Source organism: Mycteria americana, chromosome 9, assembly GCF_035582795.1.
Source record: "Mycteria americana isolate JAX WOST 10 ecotype Jacksonville Zoo and Gardens chromosome 9, USCA_MyAme_1.0, whole genome shotgun sequence".
Classification (NCBI taxonomy): Eukaryota; Metazoa; Chordata; class Aves; order Ciconiiformes; family Ciconiidae; genus Mycteria; species Mycteria americana.
Window position 1 is genome coordinate 19,886,078 of NC_134373.1, and position 21,398 is coordinate 19,907,475.

General features: G+C 50.0%; 2 protein-coding genes across 2 annotated transcripts in view; one reads left to right on the forward strand and one right to left on the reverse strand.

The window, feature by feature from the left end:
* The window catches only part of CIRSR (corepressor of RBPJ and splicing regulator), a 23,801-nt gene extending 18,709 nt beyond the window's left edge, over positions 1–5,092 (forward strand). The window contains exons 9-10 of the mRNA XM_075511831.1: positions 1,112–1,197; positions 3,538–5,092. Of these exons, the coding sequence (XP_075367946.1) occupies positions 1,112–1,197; positions 3,538–4,261 (810 nt within the window). The 3' untranslated portion in view covers positions 4,262–5,092. The remainder of the gene's footprint in view (positions 1–1,111; positions 1,198–3,537) is intronic.
* Positions 5,093–11,737: 6,645 nt separating this feature from the next.
* On the reverse strand, positions 11,738–13,805 carry SP9 (Sp9 transcription factor). Its single transcript, XM_075512028.1, has 2 exons — positions 13,785–13,805; positions 11,738–13,087 (listed from the first exon to the last, which is right to left on the reverse strand). The coding sequence occupies exons 1-2, from the start codon at positions 13,803–13,805 to the stop codon at positions 11,738–11,740; spliced, it is 1,371 nt and encodes a 456-aa protein (XP_075368143.1).
* Positions 13,806–21,398: the final 7,593 nt, after the last annotated feature.

The following is a 21,398-nucleotide window of genomic DNA, read 5'->3' on the forward strand; positions in this document are numbered from 1 at the left end:
CTTTTTACTTGATTGTCTATTGTTACATTTATTATTTCTGGGAGTGAAAAATGTTCAATTGTTTTTACATAAACTGCAGAGTACATTTCTAATTGAGGTGCTTTAATAAAAATGTAAAGTGAAAAATTCATATACTCCTTGCGTGAGCCACCATGAAATAACCTTTGTTCATACGGCAGGACAGTCAAACCACTAGTAAAGAGGTGACGACAGCCCTCAGCTGGTCTTGAAATCTTGAGTAAATCAACAATTCATTGTGTCTCCACAGATGGATGTACCTTTGCATTTAAAAAACCTACGTACTCCAGAAAAATGTAGCATATGGGCACTGTTAAATGAATCACAGTAATATCAGTATGTTTGTTTTATGTTAGGCGTGGTGGGGTTTTTTTGGAAGAGCTTTTTAATCTTTATTTCTTCTTTCCCCTCCTGAGTCTGGCTAAAATTAAGAACATCATGGTAGAGAACTGTAGTGTACCAGATGCATATAATTTGAAGAATTCAGGGTCTTTAAAGTAGCTATACTTTGCTGATCGCATTACTGTATGTAGATTATATGTTTACAATATTTTGCATTGCTAGAACACTGTGCTAGAACACTTTATGAACATTTGAAGACTAATAACACAACAGTAAGGTAGATGTGTTAATACCCATTTTCCTAATGACTAAACCGAGACAGAAAAGTAATTTGCTTAAATTACTCTGGGTTCAAGCAGGACTAGCATCTTACCTATTCATCCAAGCATGATAACAATGGAGTGACTTATCGTGGGGAATCATGTGGGCTCTGAAATTGGCTCATTTTTATTAACTATTTCAGAAATGTTTCTTTCCCTAGCAGTGATTTTTTTCATATGTTACTAATAACTCCTGTTGTATAACACCCACATTATAACACCTACTCAGCTTCGAGACAGAATGTGGGGGTTTTTTTCGCTTTGTAGCGAGTATGCTGCTCTTTCCAAAGAGTCTTAAGCTGACTTAGTAATACAAATATATTTATGCCTGTGCAAAAATAAGGTACATAGAGGCATCGCTTTTAATACAGAAATCTGAATTAAGAGGTTATTTTTATATTAGAACTTAGTGTCTTACCACATTTTCTTAGGAATTTGTTGCAAGTGAAGGAGATGATGATCCAGAAGTTGAATTTTTAAAATCACTGTCAACCAAACAAAAACAGAAACTTCTAAGGTAAGTGTGGTACTTAGTGGAGGGGATCTATATCACCAGTAGTTCTGACTCCATCATTGTCCCTGTAACTCTTCTATGCCATTGAAGAATTTAGCACCATCAGTACAGAATAAATCAGCTTAGTTTAATATACAGTTAACCACAAATGGCATTATGCAGCATGTTTTTTTAATCCGGTTGTTTTGTTTTAATCTGGCTGTTCTAATCTAGTTGTGATACCTTTGCATTGGGGCTCATTTCCAATTTAACTGGGATAATGAAATAATAATAATTGGCTTACTGAAGATGCTGTCGGTTGCTGTTTTAAAATATTATTTTGCACTCCATTGTTTACAGTATCTTCTTCCAGGATTAAAAATTCTGTGTTCTTGTTTACTGGTTTACAACTTGGCACAGTTTGTTATCTTCGCCTGTGCGGCTAAACTGAACCTGACGTTGCACCCCAGGGCCAAAGTTAGCCGAGCTCCACACTGCTCTCAGATCAGGGGTTATAGTTTGCTGCTGCAGTGTCGTGGTTTAACCCCAGCTGGCAGCTAAGCACCACGCAGCTGCTTGCTCACTCTCCCCTGGTGGGATGGGGGAGAGAATCGGAAGAGTAAAAGTGAGAAACCTTGTGGGTTGAGATAAGGACAGTTTAATAGGTAAAGCAAAAGCCACGCACACAAGCAAAGAAACCAAGGAATTCATGCGCTACTTCCCATAGTCAGGCAGGTGTTTAGCCATCTCCAGGAAAGCAGGGCTCCATCGCGTGTAATGGTTACTTGGGAAGACAAATGCCATCGCTTGGAACGTCCTCCCCTTCCTTCTTCTTCCCCCAGCTTTATATGCTGAGCATGATGCCATATGGTATGGAATAGCCCTTTGGTCAGTTGGGGTCAGCTGTCCCAGCCGTGTCCCCTCCCAACTTCTTGTGCACCCCCAGCCTCCTTGCTGGTGGGGTGGGCTGAGAAGCAGAAAAGGCCTCAACTCTGTGTAAGCACTGCTCAGCAGTAATGAAAACATCTCTGCATTCAACACTGTTTTCAGCACAAATCCAAGACATAGCCCGTACTAGCTGCTGTGAACAAAATTAACTCTATCCCAGCCAAAACCAGCACATGCAGCCAAGCCAGCAGAGGGAGCTCCCCGTGGTTTTGTAGTTCTAATAAAAAGTTAATGAGGTTTTCGTTCTTTGCTTCTATCCTACTGATTTCATATGTCAGGTGAGTTACATTTTTTTTTCTCTGTTAATTTGGAACATTATCTTGAAATTACCTGAAAATGTTTAAAATGAAAAATACTAACTACTGCCTGCTAGATTCCATACAGGTATCACTAGTTAAAATGGCCTTTTAGGTTAAAAGATGTTCTGTATATGGGGAGTGGGAGGAGGGGAGAAAGGTGAATGGCTAAGCAGGTACATGAGTAGGTAGGTACATATGATATTTGCATATATAATAAATCATTCTCTGAAAATAGCTGGCATATTTTATGTTCCTTTTAAGTAAGGAATGTGTATGTAGTTTGAGTAATTTAAAACAGTATTTTGTTTGAACTTCTGCTAGCCCAACACAATGAGATTATAATACTTTATATTTTGAAAGTTGAAGTTCAGTAAATATTTGGGTCCTTTAGATTTTACTAGTCTGAAGGGATTTTTTTTAATACACTCAAAGTAATTTCACTGTTCAGTCACTAATTTTTTGAGAAGAATAAACACAGAAAGCAAAATAAAAACCAGGTGAAAGCAGTGAAATAGCAGTGAATGCGTGTGCATGATGGTATATTGTACGTATAGCTAGAAAATGTAAATTTCTAGTTGTGACAGAAGAGGTTATTGAAAAGATCAGTATTACTTGCCTGGAGAACTCAGAGACATAGGCTTTAGAGTCTCCGTTTCCATCATTAATAGAAAGCGAGTGCTAATCGCATTTTTTCATTTTCAAAATCTTGTATAAAAATGCACAAACAAAAGCAGCAATGATTTTCCAAAGTCTCCAGAGCAGGCTGACAAGGAGAAAAAAAACCACTACTGAATGTATTTATTCCTAGTTACAAGGCCAAAATTGACATATCTTTCTTACCTTTTTTAAAATTAAAGAATTAAAAAATCATATTCCTCCTGTTTTGAGGGAGCAGCTGTGGATTACAGGAGGATTCTTACTATGGTTAACATCAGGTTAGAAATTTAAAAATAATACTTTGATGAAAGAGGAGAGGAATTCAACATGTTTTTATGGAAAATAGTGTATTTACTGTGTTAGGTCATCAGAAGTAGCGAACTTTAGAAGACAATGAATTTGTAATTTAGAGTATCTTAACATGTCTGATTGCGCTACTCCTCTATTTTGAAAATAAAAGGAAGTTGGATCGTCTGGAGAAGAAAAAGAAGAAAGACAGAAAGAAGAAAAAGCAGCAAAAGAAAAAAAGCAAAAGTAAACACAAGAAACATAAGATGAGATCCTCTTCCTCATCCTCCAGCGAGACTTCAGTAAGCAGCAGTGATAGCGAGACTGACAGCAGAGATAAAGCAGCACAAAAGAAGATGTATTCTAAGAAAAGAAGAAAAGACAAGTTTTCAGAGGCTAGCAGCAGCAGCGATTCAGAAGAAAAGGCAAAGACGAGGAAGGAAAAACTTTATGAAGATCTCTCCAGTAGTCACGGTAACAAGGACAAAGCTAGGGAGAAGTACAGACTTTTAAAGCAAGATACTTCTGCAGAGAACAACAAATGGAGCTCCTGTGAGGGGGAAAGAAAGTCCAAAAGCAGATACCATAGCACCAACAAGAGAGAGAGTGAAAGAAAGGAGAGGGATAGTAGAAGCCAAAGCATGGATGAGGGGAGCAGGAGAAGCCGTTGCACAAGTCACAGCAGTTCCAGGCAAAGGCAAATACGAAAAAGTCCAAGTCAAAGCCCTGGTGAAGAGTGGCACAGGAAAAATGAAACCAGAAGCCCCAGCACAGATGTGCAGAGAGAAAAGAAAAAATGTAGAGACACCTATGGGGACAAGTTCAGTAAAGTGGAACACAGAGAAAGGAGCAGACGCAGTAGAAGCAGAAGCAGAGAGAGGAAAAAAAACAGATAGTGTGGGGGACAGGTGCAAACAAGAATGTCTCCATTTTTTTGATGAATACCTTTAACAAGGGCTCAATTACGTATTGCTGTTCATTTTCCAACCTCTGTAACTAGCATTTCCTACGTAAAGCCAATAGCATCATTTCTATAACGTTGGAATATTTGTAAATTAGGTATAAATGTTATGGTATTTTTCTTACTGTATAAATATACTTGTTGGCAAATACCTCTTGTATACATGCAGTAATTCATAGACCTGATTTTAGGGTTTTAAAATATTTCAGAGCAGTATGTGACAGTCTTGGTTTTCTCAATGATGATTTCTGTTTAGATGCAACTGTGAGGGGAAGCAGAGAGTAATTTGGGAGGAGTCCTGCGATATGTTAAATGATAACAAACGTTTGAGATAGTTCTGGATAAAATCACTGCTTCAGATATCAAAACATTGTATTGGGGGAGGGGGGTGATACTGAAGCATTTTTCCTAAAATTCCCTGTAAGAGATCAATTTCATGAGTTAAAACAACAGAGAGACATAGTTCACATAAGTGTGTAGCCAACATTTTTTGACCTCCTGCAGTGTACAACTTGGTCAGGGCTATCTAACCATCTTGAACCCCTGTTGTTATGTGTCAGTACAATGTCAAGTTATTGTTCAGTAATCTCTCAAGACATGAAAAGAATACTTACTGCCTCAACTGTTTCAGGTATTTTCATTGTGGTAGAAAGTTAATGTAAATAGTCATCCTTTTGTTTTCATGAAACACTTTTTTTTTTAAATGATTGTCGGTCATTTTCTGCACACATTGTTATGAAGATGAACTTCAATAATAAAATATCTTATTCTTTAAAAACAGTTAAGAATTGCCTTCTTCTCCAGAGTTCTGAATCAGTACAAATGCACGAGGCAACACTTCACAAGGTTTTTATTGCAAAGGAAATGCTTCTCTGCCATTTCAGGGTGGCAGATGGAAATGGACAGGTGAAAAGGCGTCACCGTACTCGGTATTCTGGCAAGCAACTTTCTTCTCCTCACTCACAGCACAAATGGGACTTTCTTGTATTACCAGTCCACTTCTACTTCTTAAAACAGCCACTCAGAAGTTTTTCAGTATCACACGGAGTATAATATATGGTGGAAGTGACCTGGCTTACCTTTTAAGCACGCATGAATGAGTTTGAAAGGGTGAGCCATTAAGGGATGTCACCTTCTTCTTTTAAATGCGATTGCATCAGGTTGCTCCTGGTGTTCTTGCTGAAGTAGCTGGGAGTTAAAGGACGTGCACAATTCCTTAGAGTCAGGCCCTGTATTAATGTGCATGTGGAAGCTCTGATTTAGAAAGAACAGGAGGAGACTGCCAAAACACCCATACGCACAACCTAAACAAAACCTCGTGAAGAATTTATTATCCCTCTGTGTAAGAGAGGACAGACAGAGTAATGTGATAGGGGAAAAGGCTTATTCTGGTAGAACATTTTCATGTTAAGTGCAGCATGAAAGATACAAGGAATAACCAATAAGTACTGGAAGGTGCCTCTACTCCAAAGAAGGATCTCTTGCTTACAGGTCGGTCTGATCGTTGTGTGTGTGGCACGGGGATCTGCCCACCAGTGTCTTGCCAACTGCAATGCAACTGACTTCTACCTGAAGAAGGAAGGGCAGCTCGACATCTACAGTTCTGGGCATTTTTGTGGGCTCTGCGTTTTATTCATTTGCACATAGTTAAACTCTATGCTATGTACATCTTGCCTTTTCGCATAGGAAAAGACTGGCACATGGCATGGGTTTATTGTGACAGATGGCCACTGTGAATGAAAATTAAACCAGAAGAATAATGACGTTTTGGATGCATCTGTCTCAAAGACTACCTGTTGAAGAGCTTCCAAACAAAACACTCTGCCTTGCGACACCTTTCCTGCTTTCAGTGCAGCCCTAACAGCCTTGGGGAAGGTCGGTGCGGCTTTGGAGGAAGAGGCTCACTGCTCCCAGTACTTTCCTCGGGCCAGTTTGTTCCACCTCACCGGTACGAGGAGCCGCCCTTAGCGTCGGACAAGGCGGCTGTGGAAGGGATGGGCCTCCTTCACCACCCTTGGGCCGGACGGCGTTGCGCCGGGAAAAGCCGGTGGGTTCAAACCCCGATGAGAAGGAGAAGGGCGAGGGTCGCTGGGCCGATGTCTCCGCGGCGTTCCCCGCACAAGCCGCGGGACCCCGCCGAGAGCCCTCACGGCGCCGCCTCCACCGCAGCGCCGCCGCCCGGGGCGGCTCCGCGAGCCCCGGCCCCGCCCCGCCCCCGGCCGGCGGGGCACCCGCCCCGGGCCCTCAGCGCGGCTGCTCGGCAGAGCGCGGCGGGGCCCTGTAGGAGGTGCTGTCGGCTCACAGATGACGGTAAGCGCGTCCCTCTCTTTTTTTTTTCCCCTTCTTACCAGACGCGGAGTAGGGTTAACCCTCTGCCGCACGCGGGGCTGCGCGGCCGGGGACCGCGGCGCCGTGAGGTGGCTCCCTCAGCCTGGCGGGCAGGGACGGGGCCAGGCGGCGCAGCCCTCCGCCGGGGCCGGGAGCTGGGGCTCCCCGCGGCCGGAGCGGGAGAAGTTAGAGCCGAGGGCGGGCCGGCGGCGCCCCGTGGGCCGGCGGCTCTGACGGGCGGCTCTAACGGCCGCTCTCCTGCCGCGCGGCCCCGGCGGGCCGGAGCAGGGGCTGGGCCCCGCGCTGAGGGCGGTGGCGGGGCAGGGCGGGCCCCCGCCCTCCCCGGCTCCGTCGAGCGGCCCTTGGGGCGGCCAGGGCTTCGCCTGGAGGTGGGCGGTGGGAAAGCCTCCGAGGGGGTTGCCGGGCCGCCCTTCAGCTCTGCCGCCCCGCGGAACCAGGCGTTTAAAATTAATGCTGAACCGTAAATTATTACTGTTCCGAAAGTAAATAAACAGGTGACTTCCAGATCAGCTTCCTGCTTGGATCGTTACAATAAATATCCCTGAAGGAAGCTCTCTATTTATGTTGTCATTGATTAATTCTCGCTGCCTCATTTGATTTCGATTTAGAACGATTTGATTCTAATTTAATTAGCATGTAATTTGGATGTACATAATTACTGTAATTATGACATTCAGGTAAGGCAGCTTTAGGCTGAAAGGCAATTTCAAATTTTCTAGCAACCTACTTTGTACTAGGAAACGGACAAGGACTTCGCGCCCTGCCATCCAAGTAGCAATTAGCACATCTCGGAAATAGGCACTGCCGCGGGTTTGTGTTAAAACAGCGGCGCGAAGGCGGCGGCGGTCCCTCGCCCGGTGCCCGCCGGCGGGTGCCCGCCGGGAGCCGCGCCCGGCCCCCCGGACGGCCGCAGGTGCGGGGCCGGCCCACAGAGCCGCGCGGTGGGCGGGGAGCGGTGACCCACCCCCGGCGGGGTGCCGGCATTATGTGCTAAGGGCCCACCCGCCCCGTCAGGTGACGGCCCCGGAGGAGCCGCAGAGGCGAGCCGGCCACCCCGCCGCGCCCCCGCCGCGCCGCCGTCTCCCCTCAGGTGGGTGCGCGCCGCCGCCGCGGGCCCGTCCCGCCCCTGCCGCCTCCCGCAGAAGTTCACCCCAGCCAGCCCGCCCCGCTCCCGGGGGCCCGGCCCGGCGCTCCCGCCCCCCCCCCCCCCCTCCAGCCGCCGCGGCCTCCCGCGCTCCCGCCGCCGGCTTCTCGCCGCGGCCCGGCCCGCGCCGCGCCGCCGCCCCCGCGGCGGGCTCCGGCCGCGCCCCCCAGCCTGCCGCCTGGCCGCGGGGGCGGCGGAGCGCGGGGCGGGGCGGCGCGGGCCTCTAGATGGCGCCCAGGAGCCGCCGTGCGGCCCCGCGCTGGGGCAGCGCCAGGCGCTCGCACATCCCCGTCTTCGGGCTTTTTTTCTCTTTTTAATGTGCTAAGAACGTTATTCCTTGAGGAGATTTGTAGCTAAATTATTCTCACTTAAAATAAACACTTAGTGCACCAATTACCCAAAGGGGCGGGCTTGCTGTTAGATTCCCTTCATCTGCGTTTTGGAAGGGTGGGAGAGGATCTTGGCGAACAGATAATGGCTGCAAATAAATTGCAGCTCCCGCAGATAAAGTTTCCATTTGAATTGAAAGACGCAATTAAGAAACTGTCCGGGCACGGGATCGGGTGTTTATATATTATCTCATTAGAACAAAAACATTAATGTTACCTTTTAAGTGTAAAACGAGCCGTTAGGGCTGTAATTCGCCGCGGGGGGCAGGGGACGCGCTTCCTGAGAACCGGGGACTCGGCGATCGAATGACATTTACTAAATAATTTATCCTGGCACTTTACCTTTTCCCGTCGGCTGGTGGTTGGTGTCGCTGGCCGGTTTTTAGCCGCGTTTTAACGGGCTCGAGGAGCCGGCGCGAAGCCGCTGTCCGCGCGGTGTGGGAATGGGAAGCAGTTGCTCGAGCGAGCTGTAAATGGGAGCTGGGCTCAGCTCATGGGCAAGCCCGGGGGCGAGCGGGGCCAAGGCGGCGGGGAGCCCGGCTCTCCCCTCTGCCTCCCTCCCCGCCGGAGCCCGGGAGGGCGTCTCTCTTTCCCGGTGCTTTCCTGCTCTTGGGTTAGCGTCTTCTCCCTAAAGAGGTACTGCTGAACTACGGATTCAAAAAGTGAAATCAGATTTATTCTTCGGTTCTCACACCGTCTGTTCTTTAGTTTTTCTTTGTGTAAAAGTTCCCCAGACCATATAATTATCGCCAACATGTACGAAAGAATGGTGTCATTTATTTTTAAAAGGGTGACATGCTTTCTATTTTCCTGGTTAAACGAACCGGCTCTGCGGCCCAGAGCTGCTCCCTTCTTCATTTCTGGGGAGTCTGTAAGTGATGGACGTTTTCTGACCCGAAGGGGCAAAGGCAATGCAAAGAGGTCCTTGATCATTGAGCTGAGAATTGTAACCCCGGCCTGGCAGAAACTGGACCTGGATGCTTTCCTTTGATGTGTTTTATTATAAATCGAAAACAAAGCTGACTTCTGCCCAGCACCCCGCGCGGGTGCATTCCTCCGCAAGCCCAGCACCACCCGGCAGGGAGGGGAGCCGTGGCCCGCCGCCCGCCGAGCCAGCCCGCTGTTTATTTCACCTCTGCCCGAGCACGTCCCCGGCGCCCGCTCCCCTTGTCCGCCCTCCCCTGCCCTGCCCTGCCCTGCCCGCCGGGAAACCTGCCGGGACCCAGCCGCCGGCGGGGCGGGGGCGGGAGAAGGGGGACCTTGCCGGGGTGCTTTCGGCCGGAAGAATTCCAGCGCGGCCCTCGGGGAGGGTGCTGCGGCAGCCAGCTGCGCGGTGCGTCTCCCGGGAGGCTTCCTCGCCCCTGCCCGCGGAACGGCCCGCCGGGCTCCCGCCGCCGCCCCGGGGCAGAGGCGGTGTCGGCGCTGCCCGGTCGCTTTTGTGCAACAGCGGCGCGGAGGAGGTGGGACGCGGCTATTAGTATTCACGGCAGATGTATTTTCTTTAACGCAACGTCTTTATTCCAGTTGGTGGCCGACAGCAGAATCCGTTTCCCGATGTTATTTGCATTCCCTGTTTTATGGGGGATTAAAATATTTGTATTCCTCCAATCTGTACCGGGCAGACTAAATTAACTTTTTTTTTCCTTCCCTCCCCCTTTTTTTTTTAATAACACAATTATCTCATTTAACAATTTGCCTTTAAAAAAATACTGTGTCTGTTAGGTTGGTGGTCAGGAGACAAAGGGAGTGAAAATAATTTTCATTTCAATAATTGCCTTCTGGTCAATTTAACTGTGCCTTATTTTGAAAGAGCCTGTCTAAATGAGATTCCTGTCCCAAATGTGTTCCCAGGCCTTAGCCCAGCCTTTAATTATTCCTGAGTTTTTTTTCTTCAGAATAAGACGCTGCACTGAGTAATCACAAAGAAGTCAGAGAGCATCCTTGAACCTTTTCAATAGCAGAGCCACTGATATTCAAATAACATGCAAGGACCATTTGACTGCATGGGGACATAAGCATTTCCAATTCACTATTTGCATAGATCAACTGTCTTTGAAAAGGAAAGGAGCAGTTGTCTTCCATAACATTAAAAAGCCTAGTTATCAAATCAAGTGCTTAGTTTGGGGCTTTTAAAACGTTTACATTTTATCTCAGGTTGCCCTTTACCGTTTGACATGCAAATTTGGTGCAGTTAATTTGGACAATTAAAAGGATCTTCAAGGGAGCTTTGTCACCGAGAACATTCGGAGTTTTCCCCGTGGACCAGCTGAGATAAAGTTGGCCAGAACAAATGATGTCTAGGAGATTAATTAGATATTTGATAAGACATGAATCCCTAATAAGGGAATACAAGGCACAGGGGGCTGCTGTGTGCTCTAAGTCAAAATTAATAACATTTAACAAGATTTTCATTTAGGCATGAAATGTCTTTTCCGGAGTATTGACTCTAGCGATTTATTCCCCCGAGATCACCTCCCAACCGAGGCAGCCTTGTGCCGCTAAAGGCTTTTTAAATTAAATAAATCGTTCCTAGGCACAGTTCGGTTTCACTCCATTGTGGGGCCGGTTTCACCAAAGGCGCTTAGGGCTCGGCCGGTGTAGCGGGGTTCGGGCTCCGTTTACATTTGTTTGGAAAAAAATAAACCCGAACTGAGGCGGTTTGAAAGAGCGACCGGAGCGCTTGAGCACGGCTGGCTCGGGGGCCGGTTCCTTCCCCGCCCGGCTATCGCTGCCTGCCGTCTTCTTAACCACAGCCCCGGGGAGGGGGACGGGGAGGGGTGCGAGGGCTCCCACTAAAAACCTGACCCCTGCGAGGGCTGGGCAGGGGGAAGGAGAGGGCACGAAGAAGAACAAACCCGTGAGTATATTGTTCAGAGTCCTTTAATAATACCAAAATGAAAATATGTCAAGATTTTTTTCCATACAGATAAACGCATTTAATTTCTTTAAGAGACCTTAACTTACGTGTGTTTGAGTGAAATGTTAACTCAACATTTTAAATATCTTTTACATATATACTGACTTCCACAAAGTGCATCAGAAATTTAAAATAAAAAAAAAAAAAAAAAGAGAACCAAACCCCCAAAACCTCCCTGAATTTCAGGAATTCACCAATAAAAAAAGGAAACCCCCACCCCCCATCAGATCAACATTTACAAGAAAAATAAGCGAACACGATCTGGTTTTCTTTTTTTTTTTTTTTCCTTTTTGAACCCTATTGATACAGATGTTTACGAGATACAGAGGAACCATCTCGGACTTGCAGTTTGATTTCTCACCTCAAGCCTCTCTTGGGATGCTTTCCTTCCAACAGGAAGAGAAGAGGAAAAGGAAACGGCAGGAAGTGTCACTCGGTACCTACCGGCCGGGCGGGACGGGGGGCCGCGCCTCTCCGGCCCCGCCGGCCCGCTCCCGCTGCGGCCCCGGGCGCCGTCCGCGGCGGGGCGGCTGGCGTCCCTCCGGCCGGCGCGGAGCAGAGTCCGGGCGGCTCCCGGGGCTCGCCGGCGGCGCGGGCCGGGCGGCGCTGCCCCTAGGAGTCGCCGGGCCCCGCGGTAGGTTCCTTGCCCGGTCCGCGGGCGGCGGCGCCCACCCCCTCATGCAGGATGAGGTCGGGGGACTCGGAGCGCGGCGTCTCCAGGTTGCTGGCGTCCGTGTCGCTGTCGCTGCCCTTTTTGCCCCCGCCGCCCCCGTTGTGCGTTTTGATGTGTTTGCTCAGGTGGTCGCTGCGCATGAAGCGCTTGTTGCAGACGGGGCAGGCGAAGCGCTTCTCGCCCGTGTGAGTCCGCAGGTGCCGCTGCAGCTCGTCGGAGCGGGTGAAGCGCTTCCCGCAGAAGAGCCAGTTGCAGACGAAGGGCCGCTCGCCCGTGTGCCAGCGCAGGTGCGCCTTCAGGTGCGAGGTCTTGCCGTACACCTTGCCGCAGCCGGGGATGTGGCAGCTGTGCAGCCCCTTGCGCCGCAGGCTGGCCCCCGCCGGCCCCAGCCGCTCGGCCTCCTGGCAGTTGGGGCAGTCGCAGGTGGCGCGGCCCGAGTAGCGGCGGGCGGAGCGGGCCGAGCCGCCCCCGGCGGCGGCGGCGCCCGAGATCATGGCGCTGGCCGCCGCCACCGCCGCGCTGGAGTCCGTGTAGGAGGGCAGCACGGGCTTGAAGCCCTCCTGCGTGAGCAGGTGCTGGCTGGTGGAGAGCAGGTGCGAGGCGGCCGTGGAGCCCAGGCCGGTGGAGCTGAAGGCGGAGTGGGTGAGGGAGCTGAAGTCGGGGTTGTAGGTGCCCAGCTGGGAGTGCAGCGAGGCCTGGGGGGCGCCCGAGTGCAGCGAGCTCTGCAGCGCCCCCGCCGGGTTCTGCACCTCCAGCCAGGAGCCCGGGTTGGTGTGCACGTCCCACCAGGAGGAGGCCGCCCCGTTGGCCACCTCGCCCGCCGAGAGCGTGGAGTGGAAGCCCGACTTGTACCAGGACTCGTAGGGGTGCGCCATGCCCACCCGCGGGTAGAGGCTCTCGGCCGCCGAGCTGTGCACTTTGGAGATGAAGGCCGACTGCCCGCCGGGCTCCTGCGGGGACACGCCCGCCGCCGCCGCCGAGTTGGAAAAGAGGCCGCCGTAGTCGCTGCTGAAGGCCGAGGAGGTGGGCGAGGTGGAGGCCAGGCAGAAGGCGCTGTTGGCCGTGCCCGTGCCGCTGGCCAGTCCGCTGGAGCCCCTGCTCGTGGCCACCGTGAAGCCCGAGAGGCTGGAGCCCAGGTTGCAGCTGGAGGTGGAGCGTTTCCAGGGGTGGAAGCCCCCTTTGGCGAAGGCGCTGGACTCGGGCAGAGTGGTCAGGGGGCTGGTGTTGCCGATCTTGTTGCAGGTGGCGGCCAGCATGGCCAGGGGAGTCGTTCCAAATCTCGGCTCTTCCTGCGGGAAAGACAAAGCCGGCCCGTCAGCCTCACCCCTGCCGCCACGCCAGGCTCCCGCGGGGACGCGGCGGCGCGACCAACGGCACGGCGGAAAAGTTTTCGCTGATTTCGGAGGAAGGCTCCGGCCCTGCCGCGCTCGGCACAACTCGTTTTCCGCCGGGGACCGCTCTCGGCGCCCGCGGGATTTACATCGGAAGCGGATCCCGGCGGGGACGAGCGACACGCGTGTTCCGAGAGGGCGGCTCGGGACGCCCCGCGCGGCGCCGGGCTGCTCGAGCCCACCGCCGTTAAAGCAGAAATCCCGTGGGAACGAAACTGCGGCGTCTCCTCGAGCCACCGTACGGGAGCGGCGGAAAAACGGGATGGCAGAAAGGCAAGCGGGGTGCGGAGCCTCCCGACCGGCGCCACTGGCAAAAGATCTCCAGAAATTTACCGCAGCGCTTCGAGTTACGAAAAATTAGAAAACAAAGCACAAGCAGCCCGACTTCTCTCCGGCCAAGCGAGCCCTCAGACTAAACTCTTCGCGAACGACCCGATGGGAAGCCCGCGGCGAAGTCCCCCGAGGCGCGTCGGGATTACCTCTCGCCCGCGGGTCAGCGCGATTTGCACGAGGGGCAGCCGCAACGCGGCGGCAGCAACAGTTTTCCCAGCGGGCAGCGGAGCCGCCGCCGAGAAGCCGCGCGGTGCCGACTTACCCCGAGGATAGACGTAGCCATAGCACGTCCCTGGCTGGGCGGTGGGGCGGAGGGGGACGGCGCTCGGTGTGCGCCCCGCGCTGCCCGGCGGCGCTGAGGACACTCCGGCTCGGCGGGGCTAAACTCTGCCTAAGTGCGGGCAGCGCCCGCTTTGAAGTACCGCTGGCGGCGGCGCTCGCCCAATGAGGGCGCGGGCGGAGCGGGCCGGAGCGGGCCGGCAGCCAATCAGGCTGCGCGGAGGTGCCGGCGCCGGGGCGCGGGGCGCGTGCCAGTCAGCGCGCGGAGAGAAAACTCCCCGCTCCGGACTGCGGCGATTGCGCCGCAATTAACTACAAACCCCGGCTGCCCGCCGGGTTGTGACTCCCGCCGACAGAAGCCGGGAGACGTGCGGCCGGGCTGACGCTGCCCCGGCACCGGCCGGCTGCGCGAGGAGCGGGGAGAGCCGCAGAGGGCAGGAGTCGAGAGCGGGGGTCACGCCTGACGCCGCTCCGCCGCCGCCTGTAAACTGTGCAGGAGGTGTTAGATCCCCCGCTGCTTGTTCAGTCACCTGCGATCCTCGCGTCCAGTAAACCGCACCTGCATTGCCTTTATTCAACAGGCCCTTTGCTTCCTTTACAGGCCCTTGGGGCAGCTGTCCGTATTGGATACAAATAATCTAACAGCGCCTAATGACATTTTATGAAAACAAGTTAATTTATTTGGTTTGCTTTGCTAAATACTAGAAGCGATTCCGGGCACAACGTGTTTCTTACTTTCCTTGCAAAAGGAACTGAGGAGGCTTTTTAGTTATGTAGAGCGCCAACAAATCCAAAGGCAGGGAACCGACAGGCATCCCTTTGCTCTCGTGCCGGGGCGGGAGGGGAGACGAGGGGCATATGACATCCCGTCGCTTAAGATAGAGGGTCTTATTTTACAGAGTAATCCCCGGCAAAATACTTTGAAAGTCAAATTCGCAGCCTGCAGCACGTTTTTCAAGCCTCACATACCCCCGTGGAAACAGTGCTGCTGATGGCAGAAGGCTTGCTCCCTGCTAGCAGTGCTAGGGCGCTGCTGGAATAAGCCTCCCCAGCACTTGCCTGTGGCCTCTGCACTGTGCACACTCCACACGCCCAGTGAGCGACAGAGACTTTACCTGCTCTCTGCATGTGCAAAATGTAAGTCCAAACCTCGGCTCCTCAGTGTCTTGCAAGCTAGTCCCTTTGATTTGTAATTATTTGAGGCTTCTTAAGTAATTGCCTAGAACTTGCCCGTACTGTGTCCGCGGAAGATCAGTAGGCGTGCAACTTTTCATCATTGCGACCGTCTCTGTAAGGCTGGGAATAGGAGCTTTTCCCTCAGCTTCTGCCGTCCCCAGTGCAGCTGGGTACAGCTCTGAACCAGAAATACGAGTGCGTTCAAGCAACGCCGGGTGCTTGCTCTGCATTTGAGTCAATATTTCCTTCTCCTCGGTGCCGCCTCAGCCATCCAGTGTAAAACCTCCTAGCAGATGCAAAATAGGCATCGCTAAGGAGCAAGACGGAGAAACCGCGAGTTTGAGAGGATTTCGCTTTTCTTTACTTGTTTTGATACATTTTTTTCGTGCTTAAATAAGGCGGGCATTGCGTTTTGTTGCACATTGTGTTATGCAATCTGCAGGACGCCTGCCACGCTAGGGAAGGATGTCCCTGGAGATTATCTTTTATTTAAACGTCTAAGGCTATTTTCAAAGGGCGCTCGTCTTGCTGTCGCCGCGTATTAAACAGAGTCGGGGCAGTAGGAGGAAATACTGTTCCGCGCTTAATTCTTTCCACATTGACTCGCAGCCAGCGCAGGGGTCCGGGGAGCGCATTGCAAACCCTTGCTCGGAAAGGTCTGCCTGCCGCAGATCATAAGCGGCGGCTTTACCCAGGGGGGCTGTAGCGCTCGACGGGTGGAGGCGATTGAAAGGCGGTGGCGGGGGGAGCGACACAACCCCCGTGGGGAGGCGAGGAGTCCGGCAGGGGCACCCGGGAGCAACCGCCCAACAGGTGACTCCCTCCTTCCTTCCCTCCTTCCTTCCCTCCTTCCTTCCTTCCCTCCTTCCCTCCTTCCTTCCTCCGGGGGGAACCCGCTCCTTCCCAGGAGCCTGCCGAGGTGGTCGTCGAGTGGCAGCGAGGCGCCTTTGGCCAACCCCGGGGCGGCGCGGGGAGAGGGTCTTTCCCCTCTCCTCGGGGAAAGTCATAAATAAAATAAGGCTGGAAGGCAGATCGAGAGCGTGACGTTTAAAAATGTTGCCTCTACATCAGCGAGTAAAGGCATCCGCTGCCCGCTTGCGCTCCCACAGCAAAGTAGGGTTTCCGTTGTGCCTGCAGGCAGGCGGATGGCTCTGCCTGCCTTACATCTATCTCCTCGCCCCCTTTGTAATCGGAAAAGTAACTAAAATCCGCAGGAACGAGGCAGGCGGTGGAAAGGCTGAGCGAATGGCGGCGAAAGGGGGAACGCTGCTCAAATCTTTAAGGGGTCGAGCATTTTCTGGCAGATTTTTTCATACTCCAAAAATCGAGTTTTTAAACAAAGATCAACGTGTTATGCTAAAGTGTTGAGCTGACTGTTAAAACATTTGGGGGGATAGTGACAATGTAACAAAGGCCTGGGTTGGAGTGAAGCATCACCCTTTTAAAAGTTAAAGCAATTTTCAGGAGAATAGCTTTCAGCAAATGCTTTACATTATTCAAAACGGCCAAATAATGCTCTATTATAGCGCCTGAATGCTGCCAGTCAGCCCATAAGTGCAATTTGTGCAAAGGCTCGGTGCCTTATCTCCACTTCTTTATAAAGAGGTGAATATAAAACAATTTCTTCCAAACCCAGACAGAGAGCACGAAAATTGCTTCCCTTTCTGCAATCAGGGCAATTTAACTGGAGTGCAATTAGCACTATTAAATGTCGATTCTGCATAAACAAATCTGACTAAGAAGCGAAAGTGGGGTGAGAACCTCATATAAACTGAAACTGATTTTTTAAAATTATGTATCCGGGTCCTTTACAATTGATCCATGACGTTTTCATCTCGGAATATATTTACATCATAAATACATTACGGTTAAATCAACATAAATCTTAAAAAAAAAATCTCAATATGAATACTAATAAAGAAGAATAGCCTAATTAAATGCAACAGTTCACTTCCTTTGAACAATATTGTTTCCCATCTTCCCTTTACGCGTGTCTTTTGATCTGTGCAACTACGAAAGTTGCTGTCTTTAGGAGGTAAAGCTGGGAAACAATTCGTTCATTAAAGCTGATTGGGAGGCTCCTGGGTTCATATTCAAGAGCGTCAGATGAAATGGCTCTTCTGTTCAAACAGAGCTCTGGGAAAGAGCTGCCAAATATTTTCCAAATAAATCGATTTAACAGCAGTTAAATGTAAGGTTGCTGTACAATTTCCCCTGAATCCTAGGAGGGGCACGGAGTTTCACACATGGATGTTACGGGTGGGAAAGGGGCAAACCCTTCCAAGTTCAAGAGAAGCAGCCTCATTTTCTGCCAAACAGAAGGGACGTGGGCAGGAAACAGGCAAACTGCTCATCGCCGAGATAAATAATTGCGTCCTGCCAGATTTTTTTTTTTTTTTTTAGCAACAGGACTTCCGTGCGAACCCCCTCTCTCTCTCAATTACACTTTTCATTTACGTGATCTAGAAACCACCACTGATTATCAGAGCAACGCAGAGGGGGACCTGGTGATAAATTAATAACTTCAGTTAAGAAAAGGCTTCCCCACTATTCTGCCCAAGAGCAGATATTAAAAGGGGGAAGGATATATAGAGATGGTGTTAAAATACAGCCCTTGGCGCCTGTTGAGTCCACTGAATTCTTTCTGCTGTAGAGTTTTTCATTTGTGGGTAAAGATGAAGTGCGGCTTTTGATTAGAAGGAAATCTTTTACAGTTAATAAAAAGGGAATGAGGACTGGGATCAAATAGATCATGGAAATTAAATGAAAATTACGGCACTCTCCCACAATTTCTGCCTGAGCTTTCAGCCGGTGTTTGTTCCGTCACGCACTCCCCTCTCCTCCTGCCCCCGCGCACACAGCCCCGAGGTGGAGCGTCAGACCCGGCTTTCATCCGGTCCTCCGTCTTTAAGGTGACACTATTTAGGGGTAACAGGGCGACCCACGTTACCCTGCGCTTACAAAATCTGCACGACACTTTTAGAAATCCTCTCGCCTACTGAGCGCAGTCAAAAACGTGCCTGTAGAACTAATTCTCTTCCGCTACATTTATTTGGACCATGTATTTTAAACCTCCCTTGTTCTGTTTATCTCAGCCGAAGACACGTTAACAATTCAAGGGAAGACTGGTGTCAGAGGAAGGAAGGTGACTGCAGACTGTATGATGGTTTTAATTACTACAATTATTGGAAGATTATTCAACAGCATCACAGATTTGTTTTCTGCCTTGGTAGGAAAGTCTGAGGAACATTGTATGGGGAACATTGTACGAGGATTTTATCTCTTGGTTCACATGCTTTCCAGTGCTGTTACGGTATATAGGTTAGACATGACAAGCTCAGACTGCAGTAGGTTTGAAATTCAGCCAGTGCTAGCATTCATGAGGCTCTCTTAAAATGAAGGTGTTTCTAAATAGAAGGAGTTTAATTAGTAAACGGTTGGACCCACGTTTATAGAGCGTAAAACCACCTTTTCACACAAGTCTATTAAAGAAGCTCTGATGACTCGGTAATTAGGTCTGCATGTTACGCGGAGGAGCAGTGGCCACGACCGTTAGCTTGGCAGCCTTCGGCAGCAGTCCCACCCCGGCGGGTCCCTGCCTGCCCGGCTCCCCGGGGGCCACGGCTTCTCCCAGCGGGATGGCCAGAGGCGAAGGTAGGCAGCAGCACCGTGGGGGGGACAGGCGAGCAGGCGTGTGCCTCACCAGGGCATCCTCACAACGGAAGAGCCCTGTCCCCACATTTCTCCTAGTATCCCGCTTCTGCTACCGTCCCAGCTTTTTGTATCACATTTTTAGCCAGGCATGACTCAGAATGTTGGTTGTGATGAAGCAAGCTGTCTCTCTGCAGATAGAGATATGTGGGAGCGTAATAGGCAGGGTGATTGACATTACAAAGTTCTCTTCGGTCCACAATGACCAATAAATCCTCCTGCAGGTTTCGCCCGTTAATGAATTGCTGGTTTGGAGGAGGAAAATACGCTGGACCCCCCATTCGTATGTTCCCCTCTCCCCCCCTCCCCCTGTCCTGGGATTAGGGCGAGGAAAGACCGGGAACCGTTCATTGTGCTCCTTCTGTGTTCTGTAATTACTGGAGCTCAGGCTTAAGGTGAATTTCAGCTCAGATCATGAACCATTTCACGTTCAAATGCAAGCTTGCAGTACTTTCCTAGTGGCAATTAGGAGCCTATTACAAGCCATTAGATTGATCAATGTACCTTAAACAATGTGAATGATTTATATGGCAAAGAAAAAAACCTTCTTACATCCATTGTACTGTTCCAGCGACCAACCTGGTCCTGTGTCTCCATTCATCACAGCTTTAAATGACAAAAGCGATTTATTTAGAAAACTTACATGCAAAGAAACAGGCTCAATTCCTCCGTCTGGAGGGATATCCGAGCTTTATCTGTCTTTATTGTCAAGAGATGCAGGCTGGAAGAATTCAGGCATGTGGGGGAGGAGGGGAGGGGTGCATTTGCTGGTTTCCAAACGGATTAATTCACCTTGTACCTGAAAGAAGGAAACAAAGAGATTCCTGACTGCTTCCTAAACAAGCCCCTGATCTGCTGTGCATATGCAACGCAAGGAGGAAAGCAGTGGCTTACACGTGTGGTTAACAAAGTGTTTGGGTAGCTTTTTGTAGCCTTTTGATGACATCGGGGACACAGAACCACCAGCCCTGGAAGTTCCAAGGCAGCTATGGAGCAGAGAGTGGGCTGGGACGTGCTAGGTGATGCAGGAACGGGGTACGTGCAGCCTTCCTCACCATGGATAATTATTCTAACCATTCTACAACGAAGAAATTGCAAAATAGCAGCTGCTATCAAAGCCAGAGCAGCTACCCTGTAGGCCTTGGGTCTGTCTGTATTCGTCTCCTTTCAGAAGACCCAGGGAACCTCTCACGCCTGGGAAATTCCTCCCAGCTCCTGGCAGCCCCAAAGTGAGGGGCTGGGAGAGGCTGGTGGCTTTGCGCTTGCCAACGATTTGTTAGGGGTACAGAGATTCAGGTCGGAAGGAGTAGGACCATGCTTTGCCATTCACTCAATGGACGGCTTCTGTTTCTCGCATTTTCCTTACCTTTTTGCTAACCTTGTTCACCTTGCTACTTAGCACTGCAAAATTACTGTCTTCTCGATAGCTACAAAGTGACTGAATGACTCTTTGGCTTGGTGTTAAACAGTTCTGACATGTTCCGAATTAAAACTACTGAGAAAAAAGCCCACGCATGTGAACTAACTAAGCCATTCTTTAAAATGGGACTTTGATGGGACCAGTGTAACTGGTGACAGTGTTTGTTAGAAAAATAACCCAAAACATTTGTAAGTCTTAGTTCAGCTGGAAATTTATTTTGAGATATTGCACGAGGGAGAATGTTATTAATTTAAGATCCCAATTATCGTTTGTGTTTCAGTAACAATCTGGTCTACTATTTTCTACATTCTGGTCTGGAAATCACTGCAATGCTTGTCAAAAGTCACCATTTTATCACGTCATTTTCTGCGAGGAGGTAAGCACACAGCGCATCAATATTGGTACAAAGAAAAGAAACAAGGGATGGGTGTCAAGTCCTATCAAGAGATACGACCCTTTTGTTACAAAGCGTGGATACAGCCACTTCAGAATCTGATTTTCCAAGTTGTCCCTATGGGATTGAGACTATTCACTTACTTCTCTAGTTATCAGCTGCTTGCTTTCTTGATAAAAAGGGATTAGTAAAACTCAATGTCTACCATGTAAACTGAATGATAGATGCAATAGGAATAAGAGCTGTCCTCCCCCTTCCCCATAGGAGATCCCATAACGAGAGGAGGAGTGTTTCTATTGAGTCTGTCACATACTAAACCCAGTTCTTCCCTTTCTTATAGACCCTACGCCATCAAAGGCTTAACCCATAGAATCAGCAGTGTGTCCTGCTTACCTTAAAATTGTTCTTTCTCATAGAGGAGATGTGAAAGAAGAATAAAAGATGTGGAGGCCTCTTTCAAAGGTTTTGTAGAGATTGTCCATTTAGTCACATTGTGCTTTACAGTCTTTTTCCTTTTCCAGAGCTTTGTATTTGTCACTTTGCCCAGGAGAATTGCTGGGCCAGCCTTCTCAGGACAGGTTCTGGCCTTCCTCTACTTCAAGTATCTCTACAAAAACTGTCTACTTGAATGGCTTCCTGCAAGTCTTAACCTACACATGTATACCCTCTTGCACAAAAGCAGCCTATGCTTCCTAACATGCTGCTTCAGGCACTTACATTCCATCTGGGTTGCATTGCCCTTTAATTATCAGTCGTCTTATTCTGATCAACTGAATTTTTCCTAATCTCCACATTTATTGTTAAGGTAAATAGACGCTGCTTCTAATCAATATGGAGGGCCACACCAATGCAGTGCGAAGTAACTTAAGTCAACTGTAAAGAGTTCAGTGTGTGCA